At 53.2% G+C, this 25,642-nt stretch overlaps 1 protein-coding gene across 9 annotated transcripts in view; it reads left to right on the top strand.

The window, feature by feature from the left end:
* Positions 1-1,026: 1,026 nt before the first annotated feature.
* ST8SIA5 (ST8 alpha-N-acetyl-neuraminide alpha-2,8-sialyltransferase 5) overlaps positions 1,027-25,642 on the top strand; it is a 59,868-nt gene continuing 35,252 nt past the window's right edge. For 5 of the 9 annotated variants that reach the window (XM_042910340.1, XM_042910347.1, XM_042910345.1 and 2 more), the window contains exons 1-3: positions 1,027-1,192; positions 18,115-18,222; positions 20,467-20,619. In XM_042910340.1, the coding sequence (XP_042766274.1) occupies positions 1,062-1,192; positions 18,115-18,222; positions 20,467-20,619 (392 nt within the window). In that variant the 5' untranslated portion in view covers positions 1,027-1,061. Of the gene's footprint in view, positions 1,193-18,114; positions 18,223-20,466; positions 20,620-25,642 lie in introns of those variants that run through there. The other 4 variants (XM_042910339.1, XM_042910341.1, XM_042910344.1 and 1 more) reach the window with 4 other exon arrangements.

Raw genomic sequence — 25,642 nt, 5'->3', positions numbered from 1 at the left:
TGACCTAGGCTTTACGAGCGGTTCTAAGGATGAGACAGGGTCCCTGTGTCTTGGTAACAACAAGGTCTTTGACGACCGGCCGCGGGCTGCAGCCTGGGGGTGGGGCGGGGGGGGGGGGTGGAGGGAGGAGGCCTGTGGCCGGGGTGTAGAGCCTCGGAATTTTCTCCCGGCAAGAGCTGAGTGCCCGGAGCGCAGGCGGCAGCCCCGCAGGCCATCAGCATGCAGGAGCCGCGCGCGCCGTCCTTGAAGGGCTGCCCGCTGACCTTGCTCCGCTTTCTCCGGAGAAATCTCCCGGGCGCGAGGACGCGGCCACCGCGGTGACTCAGTGCCCCTGCGCGCCGCAAGCAAATGCTCCCTTCTAGCATGCCCAGCTCCGCCGCGGCTTCCCCTTCCTGCCCTCTTTTTTAATTCCACGATTCAAACCCGGCGTTTTCCGCTCCACCCCTCCCCCTCTCCACCGCCCTCCCGTCATTCGCCAGACTGTCCGGGTGTTTTGTCCCCCACCTCCCATCTGCAGAACCGAAGGCCAACCTTCGCGCTCCCTCGCTGCGGGCCGGGAGTCGGACGGGGCCCGCCGGGGCAGGGAGCCGCGCCGGGCGGCCGCTACCCGAGCCCGGCGGGAGGGGGCGGTGCGCCGCGCTCTTGGGTGCCCGGGCGGACGGCGCGCGGGCCCCGCTCCCCATTGGTCGTCACCTCGGCGGGAGGGGCCGCCCCGGGCCCGGGGCACCTGGAGTCGCCTCTCCGCAGGGAAATCGGCGGCTGCCCGGCACGGGCGTCCAGAGGTAAAGGCGTCCGGAGGGAAGGCCCGGGGCTGCGGCCGAGCTCTCCGCGGCCAGCCCTGCCCTGCCCGCCGCCCTGGCGCCGGCCACGCTCGGATGCCCCCTGTGCCCGCCCCGCCGGGCGGAAACTTTGCCTGGCCACGTCCCCTGCCCGCCTAACAGCGCCGAGAGGCTCCCGGTCGGCGGCGCGCCCTCCGGGGCCGCGAAGCCCCGCGCGTGATTGCGGGGCCCGCCAGGCGCCCGGCGCCCGCCGCGCCCCGCCGTGCGCGAGCGGCCGCCAGGATGCGCTACGCCGACCCCTCGGCGAACCGGGATTTGTTGGGGAACCGAACTTTACTCTTCATCTTCATCTGCGCCTTCGCCTTGGTGACCTTGCTGCAACAGATCTTGTATGGCAGAAACTACATCAAGAGGTAAGAAAGTCTGAGCGCGGGCGGGGGGTGCACGGAGCCCGCGGGCGAACCCCCGGGTGGCGGCCACAGAGTCGGCCCGGGTGTCCCCGGGCTGAGTGACCGTGGCTCCGCACTTGGCTTCCAGCACTGCCGCGTTAGGTTTGGGTCGTGGCTCTCCGAAGCGCATCTCATCTCCCAGGGGGAGGAGAGCGCCTGCCCAGCGTGGGCCAGAGGGGTGCGACAACTTTGTTCTCTTGTGACAATGGGGGGGCAGGTTGGAATTCCGAGCCGCCGAGCTGCCGATAAATCCATCTGAATGCCCCGAGGAGCCACGGGGTCAGATCGGAGTCGTCCACATCTACAGTGCCGTGGCCATTTGGTTGGAGGGGAGGCTCCCAGGAGCGGAGGGCTCAAAACCCAATAGGATCACCCCGTGAATCCTGAACTTTTGTGAGGGCTTCAAGGGGGAAAGCATTCCTCCTCCCCGCAGGAGTGCAGGGTAAGGTGGGGAGTGAGAGGTGGGCGGGACGGTGCCACAGGGATAGGGAATTTTAATCACCCAGTAACCGCTGGGTGTGTGAAACTCACAACCTGATCCCTTCTGAGACAAATTGTTCTTTCTCCACCTTACACGGAAGGTCAGAGCTGCGGCAGAAGTTAGCTCTCCCCTCGTTGGCTCGCTTCCCACCCCACCCCGTCCACGCGCGAACTCCCGTTCAGAGAAAGAGAGCAGTGGGAGGTGTCACGGCCTCGGTCGCTGTGTGTGCGAAAGCCAGCCGTTTCCTTCTGCTGGGGGGGGGGGGGGACGCTTCGGGTTACTCTAGCTGGTTTCAGAGCTGCGGGAGAGCGCTGACCCTAGGATACTCCCACATCAGAGCCTCTTTGGGAAATAGCCTACCTCTCCTTCGGGCTGCAGGTCTTGGCTGCCGGTGCCTCCCCACGCTCGCTCACTGCCCCTCCCCCCAGGCCGATGGAAAACAAGAGGCCTCTCCAGCTGCATACACGTCTTGTCTTCTCCAGACTTCCAAATATTAAAACGATTGTTCTCTTTTCGTCGTTTGGGTTCCACATCAGTCACTTGTGCCTCTAGTTCGTGCCCCTGGTTTGGGTGAGGGTTGCTGCTGGGTTTCCTCCCAGAAGCAGGAAAGCCAGGCAGTTAGGCTATTTCCCCTTCCACGTCCCAGAGCTGGGGAGTCTGAGGTCCCTTGTCCAGGACGTTTGTGGACATTTGGCCTCTGCTCCTGACCTCCCCAGACAGCACTGTTGCCTGGTTAAAAGCAGCTGCTGAGCTTTGCATGGTGCTGGGGGCTTTGAAGGACAGTTTCAGAGTTTCCTGGCTTGCCCGGGTTTGCCTCCTCTTCCGGCCACAGCTGCCCCTGCAAGATAACCCTACACAAAGGCCGCTGGGCCCCAAACGGCCTCCACCTGCACTTGCGACGCAGCGGGGTGGCTCTGGGTTCCTGCACCCTGCTGGTACCTGCAGCACCACTGGGGCTGCTGGGATCCCTGCTGCCTTGTCAACAGTGGGAAAACATCAGCGCCCAGGGGAAACGCCAGCTCAACTACTAACTGGTTGCTCTGGCAAGCCCTCCCGGGTGTCGGTGTCGGGTCGGGGTGCTAGCTGCCTCCCATCCCTCCCTCACACAGAGATCCTGACTCCCTGAATCTCAGCTGCCACCTCCCAGGCTGCACTCCATCGACTTGGGCTCATCCAGTCAGGCAAACAGAACCTGCACACACCTGATCCTGGAAGGATGCTGTGAGGGTCTGTGAAGATGATTCCGCGGTCCTGGTGTTCAAGGGCTTTGAGGTCTCTTTGGGGAAACAAAAGGACCACAAAGGAGATAGATAAGTAGTCAGTGTTAATTAAATTGCCTGAGGAAGGAAGTTCCAGTGGCCTGGAGTAGTTAGGGAAGACTGCCTGGAGGAGGTAGAAATTAAGCGGGCCCTTGAAGGAAACAGAAGATTTAGGTGGGTGTGTTCGGGGCGTGGGGGGGTGGGTGGGAAGGGGAAGTGCACATTCCAGAACTGAAGAGGGTGCGAGCAAAGGCGCCACACCCTTCTACATCTCCCGTGCCTGGACTACCCACCCACCTGTTTACCTGTCTTGTTTGTTACACATCTCATTGTGATGAACTGACCTGATGTGATTATTGGTCTGTGTCCTGTCTGGAAAACACTCCACACTTGAGTGTTCCCCAGACAGAGGTCTTGAGACAGCCTCATGAGAATCACTCACGGGGCCACTGAAATGCAGATTCTTGGGCTCAGAATCTGAGCCTCTGGGGATGGAGCCAGTACCTGCTTTTTTCATAGGCTCCCCAGCTGACTCATAGCAAGCTCCCCCTGCCGCTCTAGATCCACAGTTCTCTGGGGGGAGAGGAGCGTTACCCCCAGGCAGTATCTGGGCACATTTTGGGTCGTCACACTGGGAGAGAGTGCTACTGGCACGTTAAGGGTAGGGGCCAGGGATGCTGCTAAAGATCTGACAGTGCATCACCTGCCTCCCGCAAGAAGGCATCGCCCAGCCCCAACTACCAGTGCTGAAGTGGAGAAACCCTGCTCTAGACTGAAAGCCCCAGGAGGCAGGGATTCTCTCTGTTTTGTTCCCACCTGCACCCTGAGCACCAAATATGGTTGCCTGGCACACAGTAAGCTCTCGATAAATACTGGATGACGAAGAAATGATTGAAAGTGGTGTGTGTGCGCCCAGGGTAATCGGAAGACGCAGTGAAGAAGTGGGTCCAGCTGGTAGAAGGGGGAGTGTGGACAAGGAGGACCAGATGTAACGTTGGGCCAGAAGCTTCAGTAGGTGCTTTGTGGATTGGGAAGGACAGTTTGAACTTGGTTCATTCAGTTGTAGGGAGCCACATGGGGTCTTTGACTAGGGTAGTGATATGATAAAAGCCACTAGGAAGGAAGTTTATCTGGGCTTTGTAAGGAGAGGTTAGCAATGGGGAGAGACCGGGAGGCCATTGTCACAACCTGGTCAAAAGTGAGGAGAATCTGGTGTAGGGGCAGATCCCCTTTAGACCTCGGGGATTCCTGAAGGCTGCTGCCCTTTGCGTCTGTGCTGGGCTGGGTTGATGATGTATTCAGCAAAGCCTCCATTGTTAGCCACCTCACAAAGAGCTCACGGGCACAAAGGTGGCAGACTGTTTCAGTGGGAGTCAGGGACAGGTTTCACTAGAAGGGAGCGGGGGATGTGAGTCGATACGTGTTCTTTCTTTGGACGCCTGGCCTCTCCGTGTGCTGTGCAGTGGTCACTTCCGGGAGTTCCCAGTCAGGACTCTGGGGACCCATCTTGCAAACACTCTGGTGGTCAGGAGGGGAGAAGGGGGGCACTGCAGAGGGCTCAGGGGGCATAGTGTCTCTAAGGAGACTCTGTGGATTGGGAAGAAACAACATGAGACACAACTGCGAAGTTTGTCCTTGATGTTCTTGGCTTCCTCGTGTCTGTTCTTGGTTGAACAAGTGCTTAGTGAAGATTTGCTGTATGCTAAACAGGGCACTAAATTCTGAGGACAGTGGTGTGCGAGACGAACACAGCCCAGGGGCTCTGGGGAGCGTGCAGTCTCTTGGGAAGACAGAAAGGCACATGATACACGCATAAGCCAAACTGGAGGTGTGAGCAAAGGACTCCAAAAATGAGTAGGGGGCCATAGTGGATCAGGATGCTTTCAAGGTACACGGAGGCATATGAAGGGAGTCTGAAAGGGAAATGACTATAGGCATAGGGGGAGGTGGAAGGAAGGGGGATGAAACCCAGCTTGGATAAGGACAGCAAAGTGCAGAGGGAAGCGAAGTAATTCTGCATAACTAGAATGTCACAGCTGTATAGTGGGGGGCGGGGTGCAAGGTGAGGCGGGCAGGGCTTGATTATGGAGAATCAAGTAGGAGATGTGTGAGAAAAGCATGTTTGGAGGAAGGAGGGTAACAGATTTGAGTCTGGATCTGTTAAGACACTGCAAGAGATCCACCTAGAGCAATCCTGCAGCTCCTTGGGAATGAGCTCCAGAACTGGGGCGGGGGTGGGGGGTGGGGTGGGCGGGGTGGGGGGTGGAGAGCCAGGCTAGCAATGGAGATGGTGCAGTCACCATCAAAATCAGCATTTTCCCACCCTTTATCATTGTTATCCACAGTAAGAAATAGGCCAGAGATCTCGAACACACATACACATCCATCTGAAACAAACATTTTGTGAAACAGTATTTGGCCTTATGATAAGAAATATGCTTTTGGGGCGCCTGGGTGGCTCAGTCGGTTAAGTGTCCGACTTCGGCTCGGGTCACAATCTCCCGGTTTGTGAGTTTAAGCCCCTCATCGGGCTCTGTGCTGACAGCTCAGAGCCTGGAGCCTGCTTCAGATGCTGTGTCTCCCTCTCTCTCTGTCCCTCCCCCACTCGTACTCTGTCTCTCAAAAATAAATAAACGTTAAAAATTAAAAAAAAAAATGAAAGAAAGAAATACGCTTTGGGCGCCTGGGTGGCTTAGTTGGTTGAGCATCCAACTTCGGCTCAGGTCATGATCTCACAGTGAGTTCAAGCCCCACCTCGGGTCTCGCTGCTGTCAGCACAGAGCCTGCTTCTGATCCTGTGTCTCCCTCTCTCTGCCATCCCTCCGCTTGTGCTCTCTCTCTCTCTCTCTCAAAACTAAACAATTAAAAAAAAAAAGAAAAAAGAAATATGCTTTAATATTTTTTGTTCCGCTTCACTTTAAAAAACAAATCCAGCCTTAAAAAGGACGGGAAATCTGATGCACGCTACAGCGTGGATGAATCTTGAAGACATTCTGCTAAAATAACCAGGCGCAAAATGACAAATATGGTATGTTTCCCCTACAGGAGGCACCTAGAGTAGTCAATTCATAGACACGGAAAAGTAGAATGGCGGTTGCTAGAGGCTAGAGGTGGGTGGCAATTAGTGTCTAATGGGTACAGAGTTTCAGTTTGGGAAGATGAAAAAGTTTCGGAGATGGAGGGGGGTGATGGTTACCCAACAGATTGGGTACACTTAATACCCTTGAACTGTAGACTTAAAAATGGTTATAATGGTAAATTTCTGTTGTGTATATTTTACCACAATCCAAAAGCTTAAAAAATTCCAGGGGCAAACCACCCACACGATCTTATAACCCGTTGGTTTGAAACCCTTCGTTGGAAAAACACTGGTCCCTGTGATGAGGTTGGATGAGGTCACCCGGGAGAGAACAGAATGAAAGATGATGAAGGTTGGGGCACAAAGGAGAGCCTTGAAGTATGCCGGCACCTAAGGGTCTGGAGAGGAGAGCTGGCTCTGGAAACTGAGGCTGCATAGAGTAGAGGGGAACAGGTGTTAAGGAAACCAAGGGATACTGGTGCCAGGCAAGGAGCAGTCACCTGTGACACACACAGCAGAGGGATCAGGTAGGATACGGCCCACTTGGATTTGGGGAGGATAGGTCAAACAAAAGAAGGAGTTTCTAGAATCAGGGGCATGAGAATTGTACCCTCTTCCTTTAAGCCCTCCACTGCCTCCATGCTCCTTTGTTAGTGAAGCTTTTACTTCACATAAACTTGCATCCCTAGAGTGCTGGGGACTTCTAGGACTTACACCTTAACAGAGGGTCAGGAAAAGGGCAATAGTTGTTTTTGTTGTTGTCGTTGTTGTTTCTTTTTTAGGTAGAAAGAAAGGTCATTGCAGATTTTTGTACAATCTGGTCTCAACCTGCCTTTTTTTTTTTCACTTTAATTTTTTAATTTTTATTTTTTTAAGGTTTATGTATTTTGAGAGAGAGAGAGAGGGAGGGAGAGAGAGAGAGAGAGAGAATGAGAATGCAAGTGAGCAGGGGAGGGGCAGAGAAAAAGGGAGAGAGAATCCCAAGCAGGCTCTGCATTGTCAGTGCAGAGCCAGACTTGGGACTGGATCCCATGAACCCTGGGATCATGACCTGGAATGAAATCAAAAGTCAGACCCTTAACCGACTGAGCCACCCAGGCACCCCATAGAAACATAATTTTAAAAATTATATTTTCTAAGCACTTGTAGCTAGTATATAGAAATAAATTTGATTTTTTTTTGGTATACTGATTATATAATCAGCAACCTGGATAATGTATACATAATGACAATAATTTATCTGTAGAGTCTTCTGGAATTTCTACATAGACTTTTTCTCTTTTATCCCAACCCTATACCTTAATTAGTTTTCTTGTCTTATTGAATTGGCTAGGACCTTTGCTGTAATGTTCAATAAAAATGTCATAGTGAATATCCTGGCCTTAATCCTCATTTTTTTCTTCTTGTTAAACTTTGTTTTTAAATAGCTTTATCAAAATATAATTTGCCCACTTAAAGTGTACAGTTAAATGACTTGGGGTATAGTCACACCATTGTGCGCCCATCGCCGCCATCAATGTTAGAATATTTTCATTACCCCAAAAAGAAACCCAGGACTCCTTAACCATCATGACCCCTAGTACTCTCATCTCTCCCAGCTGTAGGGATATATACACACTCTAGCGTATCTCCTGTCTCTATAGGTTTGCCTCTTCTGGGCATTTCATACAAATGGCATCATATGCTATGTGTCCAATATGACTGTCATCTTTCATTAAGCTTGATGTTTTCAAAGGTCATCCATGTTATAATATGCGTCAAGTACTTCATTTCTTTTTGTTTATCTTTTTGTTGCTCAATAGGATTCCGTTTATAAATAGGCCACATTTTGTCCGTTCTCCAGTGGTAGAGATTCGGTTCTTGTTTTTGCTGTTATGAATAATGCTGTGATGAGCATTTGTGTGCAGGTTTTTGTGTGGACATCCATTTCCATTTCTCTTGGGTATATACTGGCAAGCGCAATTGCTGGGTCATGTGGTAACGCTATGTTACGCCGTTTGAGGAATTGCCAGACTCCTTTCCAAAGTGGTTACACCATTTTATACTCCCTCCAAGCAGTGCATGAGCACTCCAATTTTTCCACAGTTTTTAAAACACTCATTATTGTCTATCCTTTTGGTCATAGCCATCTCAATGGGTTTGAAGTGGTATTTCGTTGTGGGTTTGATTTCGTATTTCCTTGATGACTAATGATGTGGAACAGACTTTCAAGTACTTCCTGGCCAATTGTATATTTTCTTTGGAGAAATGTCTATTCAGATCCGTTGCCCATTTTCAAATTGGATGAGTTGTCCTTTTATGATTGTGAGAGTTCTTTGTAGATTCTAAATATAAGTCCCTTATCAAATATATAATTTCTAAAACATTTCTCTCATTCTGGGGGTTGACTTTTTACTTTCTTTAAGCGTGAAAGTTTTTAATTCTGGTGAATTCTGATTCATGTATATGTATTTTGCTGTTGGTCTCTTGTGCTTTAGATACCATATCTAAGAAGTCACTGCCCACGCCCGCTGACCAGCGTCACAAAGAGTTACCCCTGTGTTTTCTTCTAAGAGTTTTATAATTTTAGCTCTTAGGTTGAAGTCTTTGCTCCACTTGAGTTGATTTTTGTGTATGGTGTGACCAAATCTAACCTTAAGGGGAATGATGGTTCAAGTGTCTGCAGTGAGTATATCTGCTTAGTGTTTTGGTTTTGGTTTTGGTTTTTTTATAGATAATCTCTAAGAGATTAAGACGACTCCGTTGTAGAATATGCCAACACATTTTGCTTACTTGTTTTATGGTATTCGGATATTCATTTTAGCAGATGAGTTTTCTACCTTTGTTGGGTGATATATAGGGTTTTTTTGCCTTCAATCTTTTGATGGGATAAATTCCATTAGTAGATGTTAAACTTACAATTGTAGGGATAAACCCAGCTTGTTGATAGTGTATTATTTATTTTCCATGACGTGAGATTTTGTTGAGTAAAATTTTTATTTAAGATATTGTGTCTTATATTATTGAATGCTACTGGTGTGTAATTTTCGCTGATAATGCTGCCTTTGTCTTGTCTTAAAACCAGTGTTGTAAAAGGAGTTGGGGGATATTCCCTCTTCATTCTGTGGAATGATTTATGCAGGTTTGAGATCATCTGTTCTTTGAAAGCTTGGTAGAACTCGCCTGCACAGCCATCCACACCTAATGTTTTCCTTGTGGGAAGGCCATAAGTTACTAATTCCATTCCTTTAATGGTTAAAGATGATTTGGGTTTTCTATTTTTTCCATCACACAGGAGCAGAGGTTGGGTCTACTTTGTCCTGCCTTTCGTGGAGAAAACTCCCCTATACGCTCTCTTCCCTCCAGCCTTGCTCTCTCCTGTGTCGGGAGGGTGCAGATCTGGGCTGCCTGCATGTGGCTGGTGCAGGCCTGAGACCTGAGGATATGAAACTGGGTCAAGGAAAAGCACAGCCTGACTCTGTGCTGTATCTGAAGTGTGTGTTTGAAGCCTCTCCTCGAGGAGCCACCCCTCCTTCTGTTCGGCTGCCCTGAGAAGCAGGCACAGCCCAGGAGATGGGACCATAGGGGCTGGAGGGTCTACCGAGGGGCTGGTTCTGGAGGGGAAGGGTGCCTAGTGGGGACCTGGTGGAGATGGACGGTCCCCCAGAGAGGAGAAGGATGCCGAGCTAACTGCCACCGGGGTGTGTGCTGTGCCCGCAGCATGACCTTATCGTTTCTCTGGTCAGAGCAAGCTTGTCCTGAGCACCTGCTGCAGGGCTGGGGCTCGGGTGAGGCAAGCCAGGCACCCAGGGGACAGAACTCACGGAGGCCTCCCTCTTCGGGGTCCACCCTGCCCTTGCATGAGCCTGGGATCAGGGGCTGCCTGCAATTTTGCACCCTGGGAGCCTTGCTTGCCTCACTGCAATCCCGTGCCTGACCTGCTGTGTGCCCATTCCGCTCTTGGCCGGGGTGTCAGCAACCCGTCCCTTCCTCCAGGACCCCCAGAGGCACAGTGCTGTTCTTTCTTCTCCCTACCCCTTTCTCTGGCCAGTTCTTTTCTTTTTGACATCTGTACTTTTTCAGGGAAATTTTACCTCTTAGAGGACTTGGCATCTCTTCTTTGACTTATCCAGGCCCACTCACTTCTCATCTAAGACCCTCTCATCCAAAACATCTCTAGTTTAGCCCTTCACCCTGTGTGTAAGGACCCCCGCCCCTTCCCCACCACACACAGGGGAAGGATTCATTAGCTAATGATATTATTAATATTCCTTAAGGGTTTATGAGCCAGGCTCTGACCTTAGGAGATAATCCTAAAGGAGGATTATTTCATTTAATCCTTACAGCAGTCCTGCTAAACAGAGACAGTCATCCTCATTTAATACTCAGAGAGGGTGAGTAACTTGTATGAGGTCACAAAGCTTGTAAGACCCTTAAAAGAAGTGGTTTTTTTTTTTTTTTTTAATTTTAATGTTTATTTATTTTTGATAGAGGGAGACACAGAATCTGAACCAGGCTCCAGACTCTGAGCTGTCAGCACAGAGCCCAACATGGGGCTCGAACTCACAAACCATGAGATCATGACTTGAGCCGAAGTCAGACACTTAACTGACTGAGCCACCCAGGTGCCCCTAAAAGAGATGTTTTACCCATCTCCCAATTCCCAGGACCCAGCACAGTGCCTGACATTGATCATTGAATGAATGGATACATACAAAGGGAACCTCTGAACTTTTCCTAAAAACAGACAAACGTCAACTAAACGTGCACTCAGCTTTGAACCAGGGGGAGGAGGGGATGTTACCGAAGAATTATTAGATATGATACATGTTCTTAAGGAACTTACAGCACACTTAAAGAGACAGACATGAAAAATATGTAAACCGTATAAATAAGCCTGTAACTGTGTGGCATAGATGACAAATTTCGTAGGTTTCCAAGGTGAGAGCAGTTGGGATGATGAGTAGCCGGGTGGGACCTGATGTGGGCTTTGGAGAGCCAGTGCGCTCCAGGGGGTGATTCAGGGGGCAGGCTGGGGTGTTGAGGCTGCAGGAGCAGGTGATGGAAACCACCGAAGGCTTTTGAATTTCTTTTATTCCCTAGTGCTCTGTGAGCCGGGGGGCCTCTGTGGTCTCTGCTGAGTCCTCTGCAGCGTGAGTGGATGGCCAAGAGGGCTGCTCTCTCTCTCCCGGCTCCGATGAGGTGGGCCGGCCCTTCCGGACAGAGGCTTGGGCCCGGCTTTGCCAATCCTGTTTGCAAGGGGCCCACGGGTCCTGCAGAGCCGCTGGATGGTGGGGGATGGAAACGAGGCTGGTAAACCAGGAGATGGCGTGTGGGACACCGCACAGCGAGGGTGCCAAGCTTATTGGGAGAATAAAATGCATCCGTGCTCACTCCAGCCTGAGAGTATATGCGATTTGTGCTGCTTCTGTTGAGTTTCTGAGCAAAGGAACCCAAGCCTCCGCCTCCAACCCCCCCCCCCCCCACCCCAGCTCACCATTCTTCCCCCTCCATTCTTCCCCAGCCCATCAGGCTGAGGATCAGTATTTCTGGGATCACCGCTGCTGTTTCCCCAGAAATAAACCACAACCTTCCAAAAGAAGGCTTAAAGGAGGCGGGACTCGCCTAGTGTTTTCTCTTTCTTCCCTGTCAGGCTGGGCTGCTGTCCTGACACAGACAGGTTCATGACTCTGGGTCCAGTGCATGTAGAGCTGACGTTCCCACAGCTCCCACCCAGTGCCCTCCAGCTGGTGGGGTGGGGGCATTCTGCACACCCAGTCTCACTCAGCCTCGCCTTGGGTTGGTTGATTAAGTGCTTGCCTTCTCGCTTCATTCGTTCATTCGTTCGTTCGTTCATTCATTCATTAGTTTGTTCGTTCATTCAGCAAGCGTAACTTCCGTGCCCTTTCTATACCAGACCTTTGGTGTCCAATATAATAGCCACTAGCCACGTGTGGCTGTGGAACACCGGAAATGAGACAGATCTAAACTAAGGTGTGTTGTGTGTAAGTATAAAATACACGCTAGATTTCAAAGACATAATATGAAAAAAGATGTAACATATCCCACTAATTTTTGAATTGATTATATGTTGAAATGACAATTTTTTGGTATATTAGATTAAATACAAATATATTGTTAAAATTAATTTCACTTTTTTTTTTTTTTTTTTTTTTTTTTTTTTTTTTTTTTTTTTACTTTGTAGAAACCTTTTTATTTTGAGAATTGTAGACTCACATACAGGTGTAAGAAATAGTCCGGAGAGAATCTGTATACCCTATTCCTATTTCTCCAGATGGTAACATCTTGCAAAATTATAGTACTGATGTCACAACCAGGAAATTAACATTGATACAATCCATCAACCTTATTCAGACTTCACTGGTTTTACACACCACTCATTTGTGTGTCCGTATGTAGTCACTTCTATGGAATTTTATTAGGTGTTTTTATTGTGGCTAGCAGAACATTCTAGATTATGCATGTGGCTCCTGGTGTATTTCTGTTGGATTGTTTGGCTTGAGTTTCTGGTTGTCGAGATGTAGCAAACAGGTTCCCTTTCAAGGAGCTCATAGGGGGAGAGGGACCAACTACTCATGGAAAGTTCACAAACTCTGTTACGTACTAAGGACCAAGTGGGCTGGGGTTCCAGGACAGAGAGACTCCTATGGCCTCAGTCCTTGTGGAAACCTGTGTCTTCAATGGATAAAGGAGACTTCCGGTTTGAAACAGGGTGGGGGCTCCAGTCCTCCCCACCTGGCTCCCTCTTCCTCACCCCCACCCTCCACCACGTCCCCTCCCTCCTTCCTCTGCAGAGTCTCACAGGGTACCCCAGTGCTCCACAGAGCCAAGCTTGGGAATCACTGGACAAGGCTGAGGATTTGAGGGGAGTCTTGAAGAAAGAGGAAGTTCTTGCCCTAGAGGATCAGAGAAGCAACCCTAGTCGGGTCTGGTGGAGCCTCTGTAACAAAGTACCACAAACAGGGTGGCTCCAACCGAAAGTTCTGGAGGCTGGAAGTCTACGATGAAGGTGTCAGCAGGGCTGGTTCCTTCTGCGAGCTGTGAGGGGGAACCCATTCCGTGCCTGTCCCGTAGCTTCTGCGGCTTTGCCTGTCATCTTTGGCCTTCCTCGGCTTATAGGGTCTCCCCCTTCATCTTCACATGGCGTCCCCCCCCCGCGTACGTGTCGCTGTCCGAATTTCCTTTTTTTATATGGGGGCCCACCCTACTCCAGTATGACCTCATCCTAATTTAACTAATACCGTCTGTGATTCCCAAGTAAGGTCACCTTCACCTGTAGTGGGGGTCAGGACTTCAACATACGAATTTCGGAGGGACGGATACAACCCGTAGCGGGAGCCAAGGCTGGTGCAGGAATGAAATGACTGGAGAAGTTCAGCCGGACGGGGTTCCCCAGGTTTGGGAGAAGAGGGTGGGCTGCTGACCCCGGAGACACGCGCACACACAGGATCTGGGACACGTCATCAGAGGGAAAAGACAGAATTAGTGGGAGCTCTCAGAGCGGTTGGACTAAATGCATGGATGAGTGTTTGACGGGACCCGCCCCCGATGTCTACATCACTCCGCTGCCTTCCAAGGAGCCAGGGGTCCCCACTCTGCTCACTGTGGTGTGCCATTTGGGCCCGGAGTGCCAGAGGACAGCAGGAAGGCTGTGTGTGTGCCCTCAGCTCCTCTCTCACCCCGTGCTCCACTTGCCACAGCCCCTCTTGGAAGGGAGGTCTGGAACAGCGGCCCAGAGAACGCAGTGTTTGGATGTCGGCTGAGGGGCCCAGGCTCTTCCGTGGTCTGTAGATTGGGGTGGCAAGGTGGTCTCAGGACTGTGCCTGGAGCTTGTCTGGTTTCACTCTCTCTGGACCCCTCCGCTGGCTGGATGTCTACATGTGCCCCTGCCCCTGCCCTAGCACTGTCAGTGCTCGGACAGCCCCAGGCCCTGGCCCAGCAGCTCCTTAGCCAGAAGCCTCGGCAAAGCCACGGACGGCCGTTAAATCCAGGAGGCTCTATCTGCTCCCTGGGACCCTGGGTCCCAGGCCTGGGGGCTCTCAAGGAGACCTCTGCAGTGCCTCAGGGGAGGACAGTCCCCCACTCCTCTGCTCCTCCCTCAGGAAGCTCCCACTACAACGGCTTTTCTGTTGCCCCAACTGGGTGAACCCTGGGGATGAATCCACTTCCCTTGCCCTCCTGAGGTTCTTCTGAGGGGGATGTTACCACTCGGCCCTTCACGGAGAAGTAGTGAGTCACTGGTGAGTCAGGAGCGGGGACAGGCGAGGGAGCACGGGGAACCTGGCAGTTAGGCCCATTAATCCCACTGAAAAGGCTTCCCAGCTGGCAGGCGTTTCCGCCCTGATCGGGGTGGGAAGGTCCAGGCACCTTCTCGGAGAGGCCTTTTCTGACCAGTTCCTTCTGTGGACCCGGAGCTGGGGGAGGCCTGGGGGGCCTTAGCGCTTGCAGACTCCTGGTGGCCCAGCTGAGCTCTTGGCTCCTCAGAAGATGACATTGGTCTCATCTCCCTCTCAGATGGTTTTGAGGGACCAGAAAGGTGGCGCTGTTTCTCTGAACGGATGCCCCATCACCTGCCGCCTGCCCTGTCTCACGCGGGGTCACTCTTGCCAGCCCCAGGAGAAGCCATCACCTCCGGCCTTGGGGCCCCTGCAGGTGTTGGCGCTCTCCTGGAACATCCTTCCTCCGGACCCACCTGCTGCCTCATCACCCACTTCCTGTCCTGCCCCATATCGCCTTCTCAGAGACGCCCTGACCCGAAACTCCTTACCCCCTCGCCGCCCTTTATTTATTCCACGGCACCTTTCACCCTCTGACACACTGCACGTCGATGACCTGTTAGCTTATTGCCGTAGTATCCGTCTCTCTCTGGTCGAGATCCCTCCCTCTGGGGCAGGGCTTTGTTTTTATTTTGTTCATTGTTGAATCTGAGCCCCCAGCCTGGCAGGGCTGTTCGATAAACACAGGATAATATAATAAATATTTGGAATGTGTCTATGTATGTAATAAAATAAAAATAAAATAGCGTGAAGACAAAGGAAAGGTCTCCTCAGTCAGCTGTGAGGGACAACACAAGCGATTTGCTGGTTAATAATGGAAAACTGATTGTCCATTTCATTTCACAAACTTGGTGTGAAAGAGTTCATTTCCTTTTTTTGGTTGGTTTTTTTTCTTTTAATTAAACCTTATCCAGGGGCGCCTGGGTGGCTCACCTGGTTGAGCGTCCGACTTCAACTCAGGTCATAATCTCACAGTTCGTGAGTTCGAGCCCCGCACTGGGCTCGCTGCTGTCAGCGCAGAGCCTGCTCAGATCTTCTGTCCGCCTCTCTCTGACTCTCCCCTGCTCACATTCTCTCTCTCAAAAATGAATAAACATTTATTTCAAAAAAAGAAAAAGCCCACCTTATCCACCAGCTGGTGGGTAACTGAGTCTATCATCATGGAGGTGCCTTCCTTTTACCCCCGCCCCCACCCCAGGGTTTGTGCGGAACAAACAGTTGGGGGCTCCCTAGCCACCCCAGCCTCCATCAGTCTGCGCACTGCTTTCTGGAGGCTTTTGGAGCCCTAGGTGCAGCTTCCTGGGGTGCCCCAAGCAGTGGGCTTTCTGAGGCCCTGCTGTCTGTCTAGAGGGGGATGTGGTGGGGAAACTCCGGGCCACCATAGCAGGCCTCCTGGACTTGAAGCATCTTCTGCCAGCCACCCCTCCTAGACCTGGGGGACCCCCTCCCCTCCTGGTGCCAGCTCAGTTTCTTCAGGGGGCTGGGAAGCTTTCAGCCTTCACAACCCACATGGCCCTGAAGTAAGAGGATAAAAAAGCCCAGCTCCCTTCTTGGAGCGGGGGAGGGAATAAATAATTCAACAGATTATCCTCCCACGAAAGTTACATACTGATGTTTTCTGAATGACTTTCTTCTTTTATGGGTTGTTTTTTTTTTTTTTTTTCACATAGAGCCAACTCAAGGTTACCCTTGCAATAATAGCAGGTCAGGCATGTGGATTCCTACCGCACGCTCCATCAGTGGGCGAGTGGGCTGGAAGAGGGTAGTCATGGGCTCCGGAAGGGAAGGGTGCTCCCCTGGGCTCCCTGGAGGGGGTGCTGTTGTGGCAGTGAACTTGTGCAAAAGGTTGAGGGGGCTGACCCAGCCCCCGGGACGGAAGACCCTAACGGGTGCTGTGTGCAGCTGGCTCCCGGGACGGCATCCAGAACGTCGGTGGCACAAGGACTAGACTGAGAGTCGGGACTCCTGAGTTCCAGGTCTAGCTTTGCCACCCGCTGGCTGAGAGGTAATTTCTCACCCAGTGCCTCAGTTTCCTCAGCTGTGATGGATGATGCACACTGTCTCCCTTATGCACAGGGGCTTCTGGCGGGGGGTCCCCCAGACGGCATCCAGCATGCAACATGGAGTATTTGGTCCGCACAGTGTTTCCACCTTGAATTCATGGGCGGCACTTAAATATTGGGGCGCCCTAGACTCCCAAGGAGGGAGCAGGGTGGGCATGGAGGAGACAGCTTAACTCTGTGATACTCTGGTCCGGGGCTCTGGAGACATCCGAGACAGCTCCCCTCGCCTGAAAGATGGGAACAGAATTCTGAAGATTTGCCGAAGGTCACCGGGCTCATTAGTGGCCGATCCAGGTTGACCAGACGGCAGCTCAGACAACCATCGCTGTCCTGTTCCTGTAGCTTAGAGGCTATGTATTTTAAGGGTTTTTATTAAAAATTTTGTTTCTTCTTTCATTTATCTCTTTTCCCCTGAGTCTCCCCCCTTTTTGCTGTTTGTTTTGTTCTCTGACTTTGAAGTTCAAGCTTTTCTCACACCGCCCGTTCATATTTAAGGGCAAGCCAGTCTCCAGAAGGTTCATTGGAGCCCTGTGAGGAGGGCATTGTCTTGGGACAGTGGTTCTCAGCTGGGAGGATTTTGCCTTGGCGGCATGGGAGACATTTGTGATCGTCCCAACGGGAGGGTGGTAGATGAGGTGCTCCTGGAATCTAGAGGGTAGACACTGGGGGTGCAGCTCAGCCCCCCCACCAAGGTACAGGACAGTCCCACACCACAGAATGACCCAGCCCCAAATGACAGCAGCACCAGGTTGAGAGGCCCTGTGCTAGGGCGATCGGGTGACCCAAGCCCTATTTTTCCATGCCCCCCCCCCCCCACTCCTTTTTTGACCTGGTCTGGTTCCCTCCGCAAACCCACCGTAGCCACCGGTGAGGCGGGGTGTCGGGCAGGTGGGTTTCAGATTAGCTTGTCCGTGAATGAGGAGAACTGAGGCACTTCCATGGATCAGCTCCCCGCGGCGCGGCCTCCTGACAGCCATGGGGTGGGCAGGCCGATGCCACAGCGTCCATGGGCGCCTCATATGAACCTAGGTCCCCGGCCTTTCAGCCCCATTCTGTGCTCCTGCCTTCAGGGGCCCCGGCCCCCCGGTTTCAGAGCCTTCTTGAGTTGTGCACAGGGAAGAGATGCGCTCCTCATAAACGGGGCTCCACTCTCTCAGGTCTGAGGGAGTTAGTTACCCATCTGCTTTCATCTTGCGCGGTGCTGCGGCTGGCCTCTCCTGTCACCTCTCCATGCTCGCGGCCTTGTCCGTTCCTTTGCTATCATTTCAGTCAGGGTTGGGCAGGCAGCGGAAATAACCAGGTGTGTTGACCAGGAGAGCCAGACTTCATTAAAAGCTTTGCAGCGTGCCTGACCCCCGAGGACGGCAAAGTGCTGGCAGGCGGGAGCTCTTCTGGTAGAAGTCTCTAGAAGGTGGGGGTGGAGGGACGCACCACACAGGAGGTAGGAGAGCTCTATGACCTTGACGTCGCCAAGGCTCAGTTTCCCTGTGTATCCAGCACGTAACCTCAGCTCTGCAGGCAGAGGTGAAGGGGGGGGTGCTGGATGTAAGTGAGCAGAGCTGTGGTTTGTTACCGTCAGTCATCCTCGTGGGTAGACGTCACCTCTGTTTCCAGCGAGTGCGTGATCAAGGCGATGTGTCACTTGGTACAACAGAAAGTGGCTCTGTGGTAGATGGGTTTAACCCGGCATGTGGGCCTTGAGTACCGACTGCCTCGTTTTCTTGCCAGAAGCCTCCAGTTTGGTTGGCAGAGTGGCGACCAGCTGGCCAATTGGACGGGGCTCTTTAATGTCACGGACGACCCGGCAGTGCAGAGCGGCAGTGACTCCAGCTCCAGGTACAGACCCCCGGCGAGTGACCAGGGAGGGGGGAGGCCCATCCTGAGGTGACCTCGTAGCCCCTGCCCCATGCTCCGCCCCAGAGCTACCCTCAGGGAAGAAGCAGGCCCTAAGCTTACTGCCTTTTGGCATCGGCCTTGTCTCCTTTGCCGTGAGGGGTGAGGGCTAGACCCAACCACAAGGTAGGGACTCACTGGCCCCTCTCTGACTGGAGCTGGAAGGGGTGCGGAGTCTGGGTCTCGAGCTTTCATTTGAGGTGGGGGCTTCGGCTCCGTCCCTGCCACAAGGATTTCGGATGTCGGCCTGCAGGAGTGGGCAGGTGTGCGGGTGGCCTCAGGGCTGGGTGTTGGGCGTGGCTTCGGGTCCTCTGACATCCCACTGGGCAGGCGTTTCCTACTGTGCCCCCAGGCGGGGCTGACCTTGACTGGGGAAGAGCCATTCCCATCAAGATGGTGCTGACATTTGACATTCATACGGTCACATGGATATTTCTACTTGCTCTGCTGCCGTGTTTGGAGTTCAATCAGTAATGAAGGGCACTCTGTACATTCCGGAGTTCAGTGTTTGTTGAATGAAGGAAAATACAGTATCCTCAGGTGGGGCACGTTCATGGCAGGGAAGGCGAGGCGTCGTGGGGAATTCTTCCAGACTGGCAGAACTCTCTCTGCTCAGAGCTGGGTGTGGCTGGAACCCGCCAGCTAAGGGTTTCCAGGGGCCAATTAAGTCGTTTGGTCCCTTAATTTTTGCATTTCTAAGTGCGTGCTAACTCTCAGGTCTGTTTCCCTGGAAAGAGGGCTGAGTTTTGTTGTTCATTTTGACATCAGAACATTAAATTGACCCCACAGAAGAGAAGTAGTGTGTTTTTCAGGGACAACACCCCCCCGCCCCCGCAATATGTGTGATTTTGTTCAATGCTCTGAAAAAGTAAAGAAGGGGTGCCAGTGTCAGAAAAACATCAGTCGGGGCAGTGCCCACAGACAGGCCTTAGGACGTGGGGTAGCCTCGGGACCTGGTCTTATCCTGGCCTTTACGAGTACGGTTCTTTCCATATATGAGTGGTAGGAGCCCTGGCCGGCTGCTGGGCCCCTGGGCTGTCACCCGGTGAGAGCAGGGAGTCCAGACTTGCCCCTTCCAAGCACTGAGTCCCCAGTGTTGGTCTTTCCGTTTCCTTTCGTGACTCGCTCGTCTGGATGGGGGGCGGTCTAGGTGTCCGCCTTCCTGGGAAGGACTCTGAAGAACCCCCTGGGAGAGGTTTGGCTGGAAGGTGCTAATGAACTGAGCTAGATGGCACAGGCATTTCCGGGGGGAGGGGAGACTCCAGCAAAAGAGTTCTGTTTCCTCCTTTTCCGGTTGCTTCTAACAGCCTTTCTCTCTCCTCCTTTCTCTGCATTTTGTTGCTAATTTCTCTGCCTCCCTGCCCCACCTCCTCTCCCCTCCCTTTCTTCCTGCCACACTTTCTCGGTCCCCACGTCCTGCTTCCCTCCCACCTCCTTTCTTAACTACTCCCCCTCCCAGTGACCCAGGCCAGCCTCCCCTCCCCTTTCACCCAGGAACCCCCAGGGTCAGGGTCACTGCTGGCCTCTTCCATTTGGCTTTGGAGCTAAGGCACCCTTTGTTCCACATCCTCCCCAGCTAGCTGAGTTGATTTCCTCCTGGAGGGCTGCCATTTGACCCAGAGCCCCCTTGGTCATGGAACAAATGTGATGACCACGCATCCCCACTTCTGGGACAATCCCAGGGTCAGCTCCCAATTTCTGGTTGACCCCGCAGAGTAGCTACTACGTATGTGAGAAACCACAATACGTACAGTTCCCATGTGTCGGAAATAATGGTTAATGTAATTAGAACCGGACTATACGTTGGAGCTTCTGCCCTTCTGCCGTCCTTAAAATTGGTAGGACAGCTCTTGGCAGAAGATTTGCAGGGCTTGGGGAGGGAGCTCACGCTGCTGTGGAAAGTGCTCTTCCGGGTGAAAACACATCACCGCAGTGAACAGCCCTCCACGCACGGAACGTGTGCTGTGCCTCGTGGTATTATTCACCTAGTGAGTAATTCAGTGCGTATGCCATATTTTGCTCGCTATAGTTGTGTGGTGTGTCTGAGTGTGGCGAAGTGTGTTATTTATTATTAACATGGTTGGAAGGGAAAGTCAGGAGTTACCATATATAACCAGAGGACAAGAAGAGGCAAAAAAAAAAAAAAAAAAAAAAAGTGAATGACTCATAAATTGTATATTCAACCAGGAGCCCAGGAGAAGGAGCAGGTCCAAGCGATCGGTCTGGAAAGATCCAAATAAGACCACACAGAAAACCCGGGCCAGATAGAGCTCCTAATGGCTGCGGTCAGGTGTTGTCCAAGGAGAAGACCGGGGAAGGCCGGGCCGAATTGGAAAGTGTGTGAGTCGTAAAATATACATCGACATATAGCTTTATTAATTCAAGTGCAGGTCTAAAAGTGTCCAATAGGAGTCCTTAGGGGAACTGCTTTAGGGAGCCGATAGGGATAATTTTTAATCAGCAAATGCTGCTATGTAAGTGGGGTGCTTTGAACAAGCAGGAAGATCTTAGAAGACAGTTCTCATCACGTTCCAGTTATGTGTTTATGTTTCTGTCTCCCTCACTAGACAGTGATTGTGCTTCTCCACCTCTGAATTCTCAGCAGCCAGTGTGTAAGTGGAAAGGGCTCAGTAAACGTTAGTTGAATTACAAAATGAATTAAGCAGGCACGTAGTCAAGGCTATTGGTAAAAAAGCACACTTAGATGTCAGTGTGGCTGAATTCTCCCTTAGAGATCTATTCCTTTGAATCAGTCTGTCTCTGGTACTGGCTTTGAAAATTAATCCCCAGAGGGGCCGCACTTTGAATCACAAACTCGTTCACAGTGTGGAATGATCTGAGGAGAGCAGGTGGTAGGGAAGTCTGGGCATTCTGGGCAGCCGGGTGGGGAAAGGGAGGCTGTGGGAGGGGGAGAGGGACGGCTAAGAAGTAGAGAAGGCAGGGAAGGCAGGTTGTGTACTTGTGCAGTAACTGACTGAGAAGCCCTCCCAAACACCTCCCACAGAGCATCGTGGCAATTGTGGAACGCGGATGAGGGAGAGCTCTTGTCCTCCATGGCCAGCTCAGTGCTTTGAGCCACCTCGCCCGGCCCAGCCGCCGGCCTTCCCCGTGACCACCCAGAGGGCCGGGGAGGCAGCAGCGCCGTTGGCGGTCACGGTCCTGCAGGGTGGGCGGTTTTGCTTCCACTGCCTCCGGGTGTCCCAGGGAAAGGACCGGGTCAGAGGGGCTGAGGGCCGCTGGGGCAGGAGTCAGTCCTACAGGTGCTGACTGTCAGCCAGGCCTGCGGCCGCAGCATTAAAGGGCTTGGCTCAGCTGCTGCCAGCTGGACCCCAGCCCCACATCAATTCCTTATCATCCTGCCAGTATCCACCTCCCACTCACCTCCTCCTTGAAGCTTTCCTGGATAGCCTCTCTATATTCTGTAAGAAGTATCTGCACAGAGGAATGCTTCTATCATTTCACGCCAGAGAACTCTCCAGCAAGTGTACGTACACAGTTCCGTGTTTGTTCAGGTATCCCCCAGATCCCAAGAACTGTGCGTGCATCTCCAGGGCCCTTCGGACCCCCCAGCTTCAGACACAGCCCACAGGTGCCCTGACTGGCCGGCCTCATCCGCCCTTCTCCTGGCCCTCCTGGTCTGGGTGGTACGGCAAGAGCCGGTGTGCAAAGACGATTCCAGGAACTTTTCCCTCTGATGTCTAGAGCAGAGCTGGCCCCAGGCCACTGCCCATCCAAGCTGCCCGTTCCTGGGACAGAATTCTTCCTGTGCTGCTGGGCTTCCAGGTTGGGGTGCAGGGGACTTCCCAAGTGGTGGTGGGGGGGGAGGGTAGCACCAGCCACGGGACGAAAGAGCAAAAGCCCCCAAACTGACACGACGAGAGACTCTGTTCCGCAGAAGAGCGAGCCAGCTGAGTGCCCAGGGCCCGGGCCGGAGCCCTTCGCTCTGGGGTGAGGTCTGTGTGCGTGTCCAGCACGGCCTCTGCCGTCCAGGGTTTGGGGTTGTCATTTTTCAGAGCTGGCATTCAATTTCGCATTGTGTTATGCTGTACTTGGCTATTCCCTAATTGTTTCAATACAGTGTGTAATCAGGTACTATATTTGTGTGGCACGGATGGTGGGTGTGCCAAGAGCTCAGTGTGGAAGTCAGAGGTGCTTCCGTGGGGGGCAGAATCGGGCTTGCATCCTGACGGGCGATGCCCACGGCCAAGTGCTCCGGGGGCTGACGGGGTGCCCGGCACTGTGCTGGGCGCCTGCCCCCCATCCTGCATTTCATCCCCCTCTCCCGTGTGTGAGGCGGGTACTGTCATTGCCCTCATTTTACAGATGAGGAAACCGAGGCCCTGCAAGTGATGGGGGATGGAGCTGGTCACACCATGTGCCGTGTGACTCCAGACTCCCCGGACTGACAGCCCGTGCTAGACGGAGGGATTGTTCTTTCTGGACTGTGGACAGGTCAACCCGGGTAGGGTCGGGTGTTCGGGTACCTCTCTAGGGTCTCTCAACCGCCCCCCTCCCCGCCATCTCTCTGCCGCCTTTTATCCTCTGTGTCTTTCCCCCACCCCCTTTGTGGTTAGTGCTTTCTTGACTGCTACCCTTGACAAATGCTTCCTTCTACCTGCTCCTGGAGGCTCCACATTTCAAAGAGGAGCCCTTGGGGGCAAGATTAGCCCGAGGGAGGGGAGCCTGGGTGGCTCAGTCGGTTAAGCATCTGACTTCGGCTCAGGTCATGATCTCGCGGTCCGTGGGTTCGAGCCCCACGTTGGGCTCTGTGCTGACAGCTCAGAGCCCGGAGCCTGTTTCAGATTCTGTGTCTCCCTCTTTCTCTGACCCTCCCCTGTTCATGCTCTCTCTCTCTCTGTCTCAAAAATAAATAAACGTTAAAAAAAAAAAATTTAAGATTAGCCCGAGGGAAAGAATGTTCGTGCACTGCGCCCTACACACCTGACTTGTGAGTGCAGTCTGGTTTAGCATCAGCCTTTCCGGTCAATTGTTAAGGCTGTGAGAAAGGACAAAAAAATAAATAAAAAGAGGGCCGGAGTTCTCTCGGGCTCCATCCAGCTGGGAAGAATTTGGGGAATCAGGTTTGGCAGAATGTTCTGGGCTGGGTGCTGGAAAAGCAAAACAAAGATGGTGCAGCTTCCGCATCGCCTCCCACGTACCTGACGTGGACCTCTGGTGGCCAACAGGCAGGAGGCTGTCCGTGGAGGCCAGGTCGTTGGCGTCCTGGGACTCATCAAGAGGTGGTGTCCCGTGTGGTAAAGTCCCCCTGGCCCTCGAGCTTTGTGGCCCTTGGTTGAGTCTGAATTGAGTCTCCTGGGCAAATGACCACTTGGGTGCATGGGTCTGTGCCCCAGTTCCCTCATCCGTTGAACTGTCACCTTGTTCAGGCACTAGTGGTGGGGTCCCCTGAGAGGACCTTCTGGGTAGATCCGGGCCCCAGCTTCATCCTGACTCATGGCTGAGTATGAGGACTTTCTCTCTGAGCCTTGTGTCCAGATCAGATGATCAAAGGTGCCTGCCAGGGCCTCCCCCAGGTCTGCTCCCAGAATGGCAAGTAAAAGGGGAGTGGGGTCAGGCTGGAGGACCAAGCATGCACCCGTGGTCAGCAGTTTAGGGGGCTCCCAGATAGGAAGGCGCCCGAGGCCGTCCCAGTTTCTCACTCCACGTAGCCATGCACACGGCCTGCACCTGCTAGGTTGATGGCCGTAAAGACTGTGCTGGGGCGGGGGTGATGGGGCGATGGGGCTCACAGAGGCTGTTCTCCCGTCGCAGGCCTCCTTGTACAGATGTAAACCTTCCCCCCCTCACCCTCCACCGGGACTCCTACAGAGCACTCGGGTCTCTTCCTTCTTCCTCTGGCGGGTCCCTCACACACAACTGACTGTCCCTCCCAGTTCTGCAGGCTGGTTGTTCGAGATCAGGAGGAGAGCACAGTTCAGGGTCAGATGCGAGCCCACCCTGCCTTGCACACCTTCATCTTCTTGCCGTGCCCTCGCCTGGTGGGAAGAGGGTGAGAGAGCTCTCTAGGGTCCCTTTTATAAAGGCACTGATCCCATGCGTGAGAGCTGCGCCCTCATGACCTAATGGCCCTCCAGTGACCCCGCCTCCTAATGCCATCACATTGGGGGGTTAGGTTTCAGCACGTGAGTTTGGGGGGAAACACACCTTCAGCCCGTGGCACTCACTCTGCTCGTCACGCAGACTCCCGCGGTGACCGTGTCTAGCACCTCCCACTTCTGTCCTCACCTCAAGCCATGCCAGTGGGGCGTCTGCCTCCCGGCTCCCCTGAATCTGCGCCGGTCAAGGTCACTGATGACCGTCTGGTTGCTAGGGCAGCAGGACCTCATCCATCCTCCTCTTCCTTGGCCTCCATTAGCTCTGGACAGAGCCGACCCTTCTGTCCTGGAAATGTTCTCTGCTCTTGACTTCTGTGGCATTGGGCGTTCCGGGTTTTCCTTGTTCCCACAGACTTCCCTTCTCAGTCTCCTTCCGTGGCCCCTTCTCCCCTGCCACCATCTGAATGTCGGAGCTGACTGCACGTGCCCCTCTGTGCTCTGCCCTCCTCTGAGATCTCACTTCGTCCTTTGTGCCTTGACTCTGGAACATGTATCTCTAACCCTGGCCTCTGCACTGGACTGCTGACTGCCTACTTACGATGTCCTCCCGAATGTCTGAGAGTCCCAGCAGCCTTACCGTGGCCCAGGGGCTTCTGACTTCCGCCCACGCTGTTTATCTTCATCGTTCCCTCCTCTCGAAATGGCTCTGTGATGCAACCAGCTGTCCAAGCGAAACTCCTAGGAGTTACCGTTGATTTCTCTCTTTCTTTGTCGCTGCGTAGATCTTGTCATCAGCTTATCCTTAACCCATTTCCTGCTCTGTCGCCTTCTCCCACGTCTTAGCTGCCACTCTGTGCAATCCCCCCTCTTCTCAGGCGGCAACAGTCCCGTCTCCCTGTCTGCTGTCGCTTTACAGTCCGTCCTCCCTGCAGCGGCCAGAGGGAACTTTTCCATCAGACTGTGCGATTCCTCTGCTTCAACGCCCGGCTGTATCGAGGGGCCCACAGGCCCAGCCTGACCCGGTGCCGCTCGCCCCTCCGGCCTCATGTCCTCTGCCTGTCCACCCCACCGCCCCCACTGCCCTGTCCCTGCAGCCCGCTGGCTTTTTCCATCCTCGGGGTGTTTGTGTTTATTCGCCCTTCCCTGTCTGCAATGCTCTTCCTGCACTCCTGCTGAGGGCTCCATTTCTGTTTGTTCAGAGAGGCCTTCCTTGACCTCCTACCAGCCTTCCAGGGACCCTCCAGCCCCCTATCCTGTTTTACTTTTATAGAGCTCATTGCTACTTGGCACTATGTTGCATTAATATT

The sequence above is a fragment of the Panthera leo genome, chromosome D3 (assembly GCF_018350215.1).
Source record: "Panthera leo isolate Ple1 chromosome D3, P.leo_Ple1_pat1.1, whole genome shotgun sequence".
Taxonomy (NCBI): Eukaryota; Metazoa; Chordata; class Mammalia; order Carnivora; family Felidae; genus Panthera; species Panthera leo.
The sequence above is the reverse complement of the archived record's forward strand: the minus strand, read 5'-3'. Positions and strand labels throughout refer to the sequence as shown.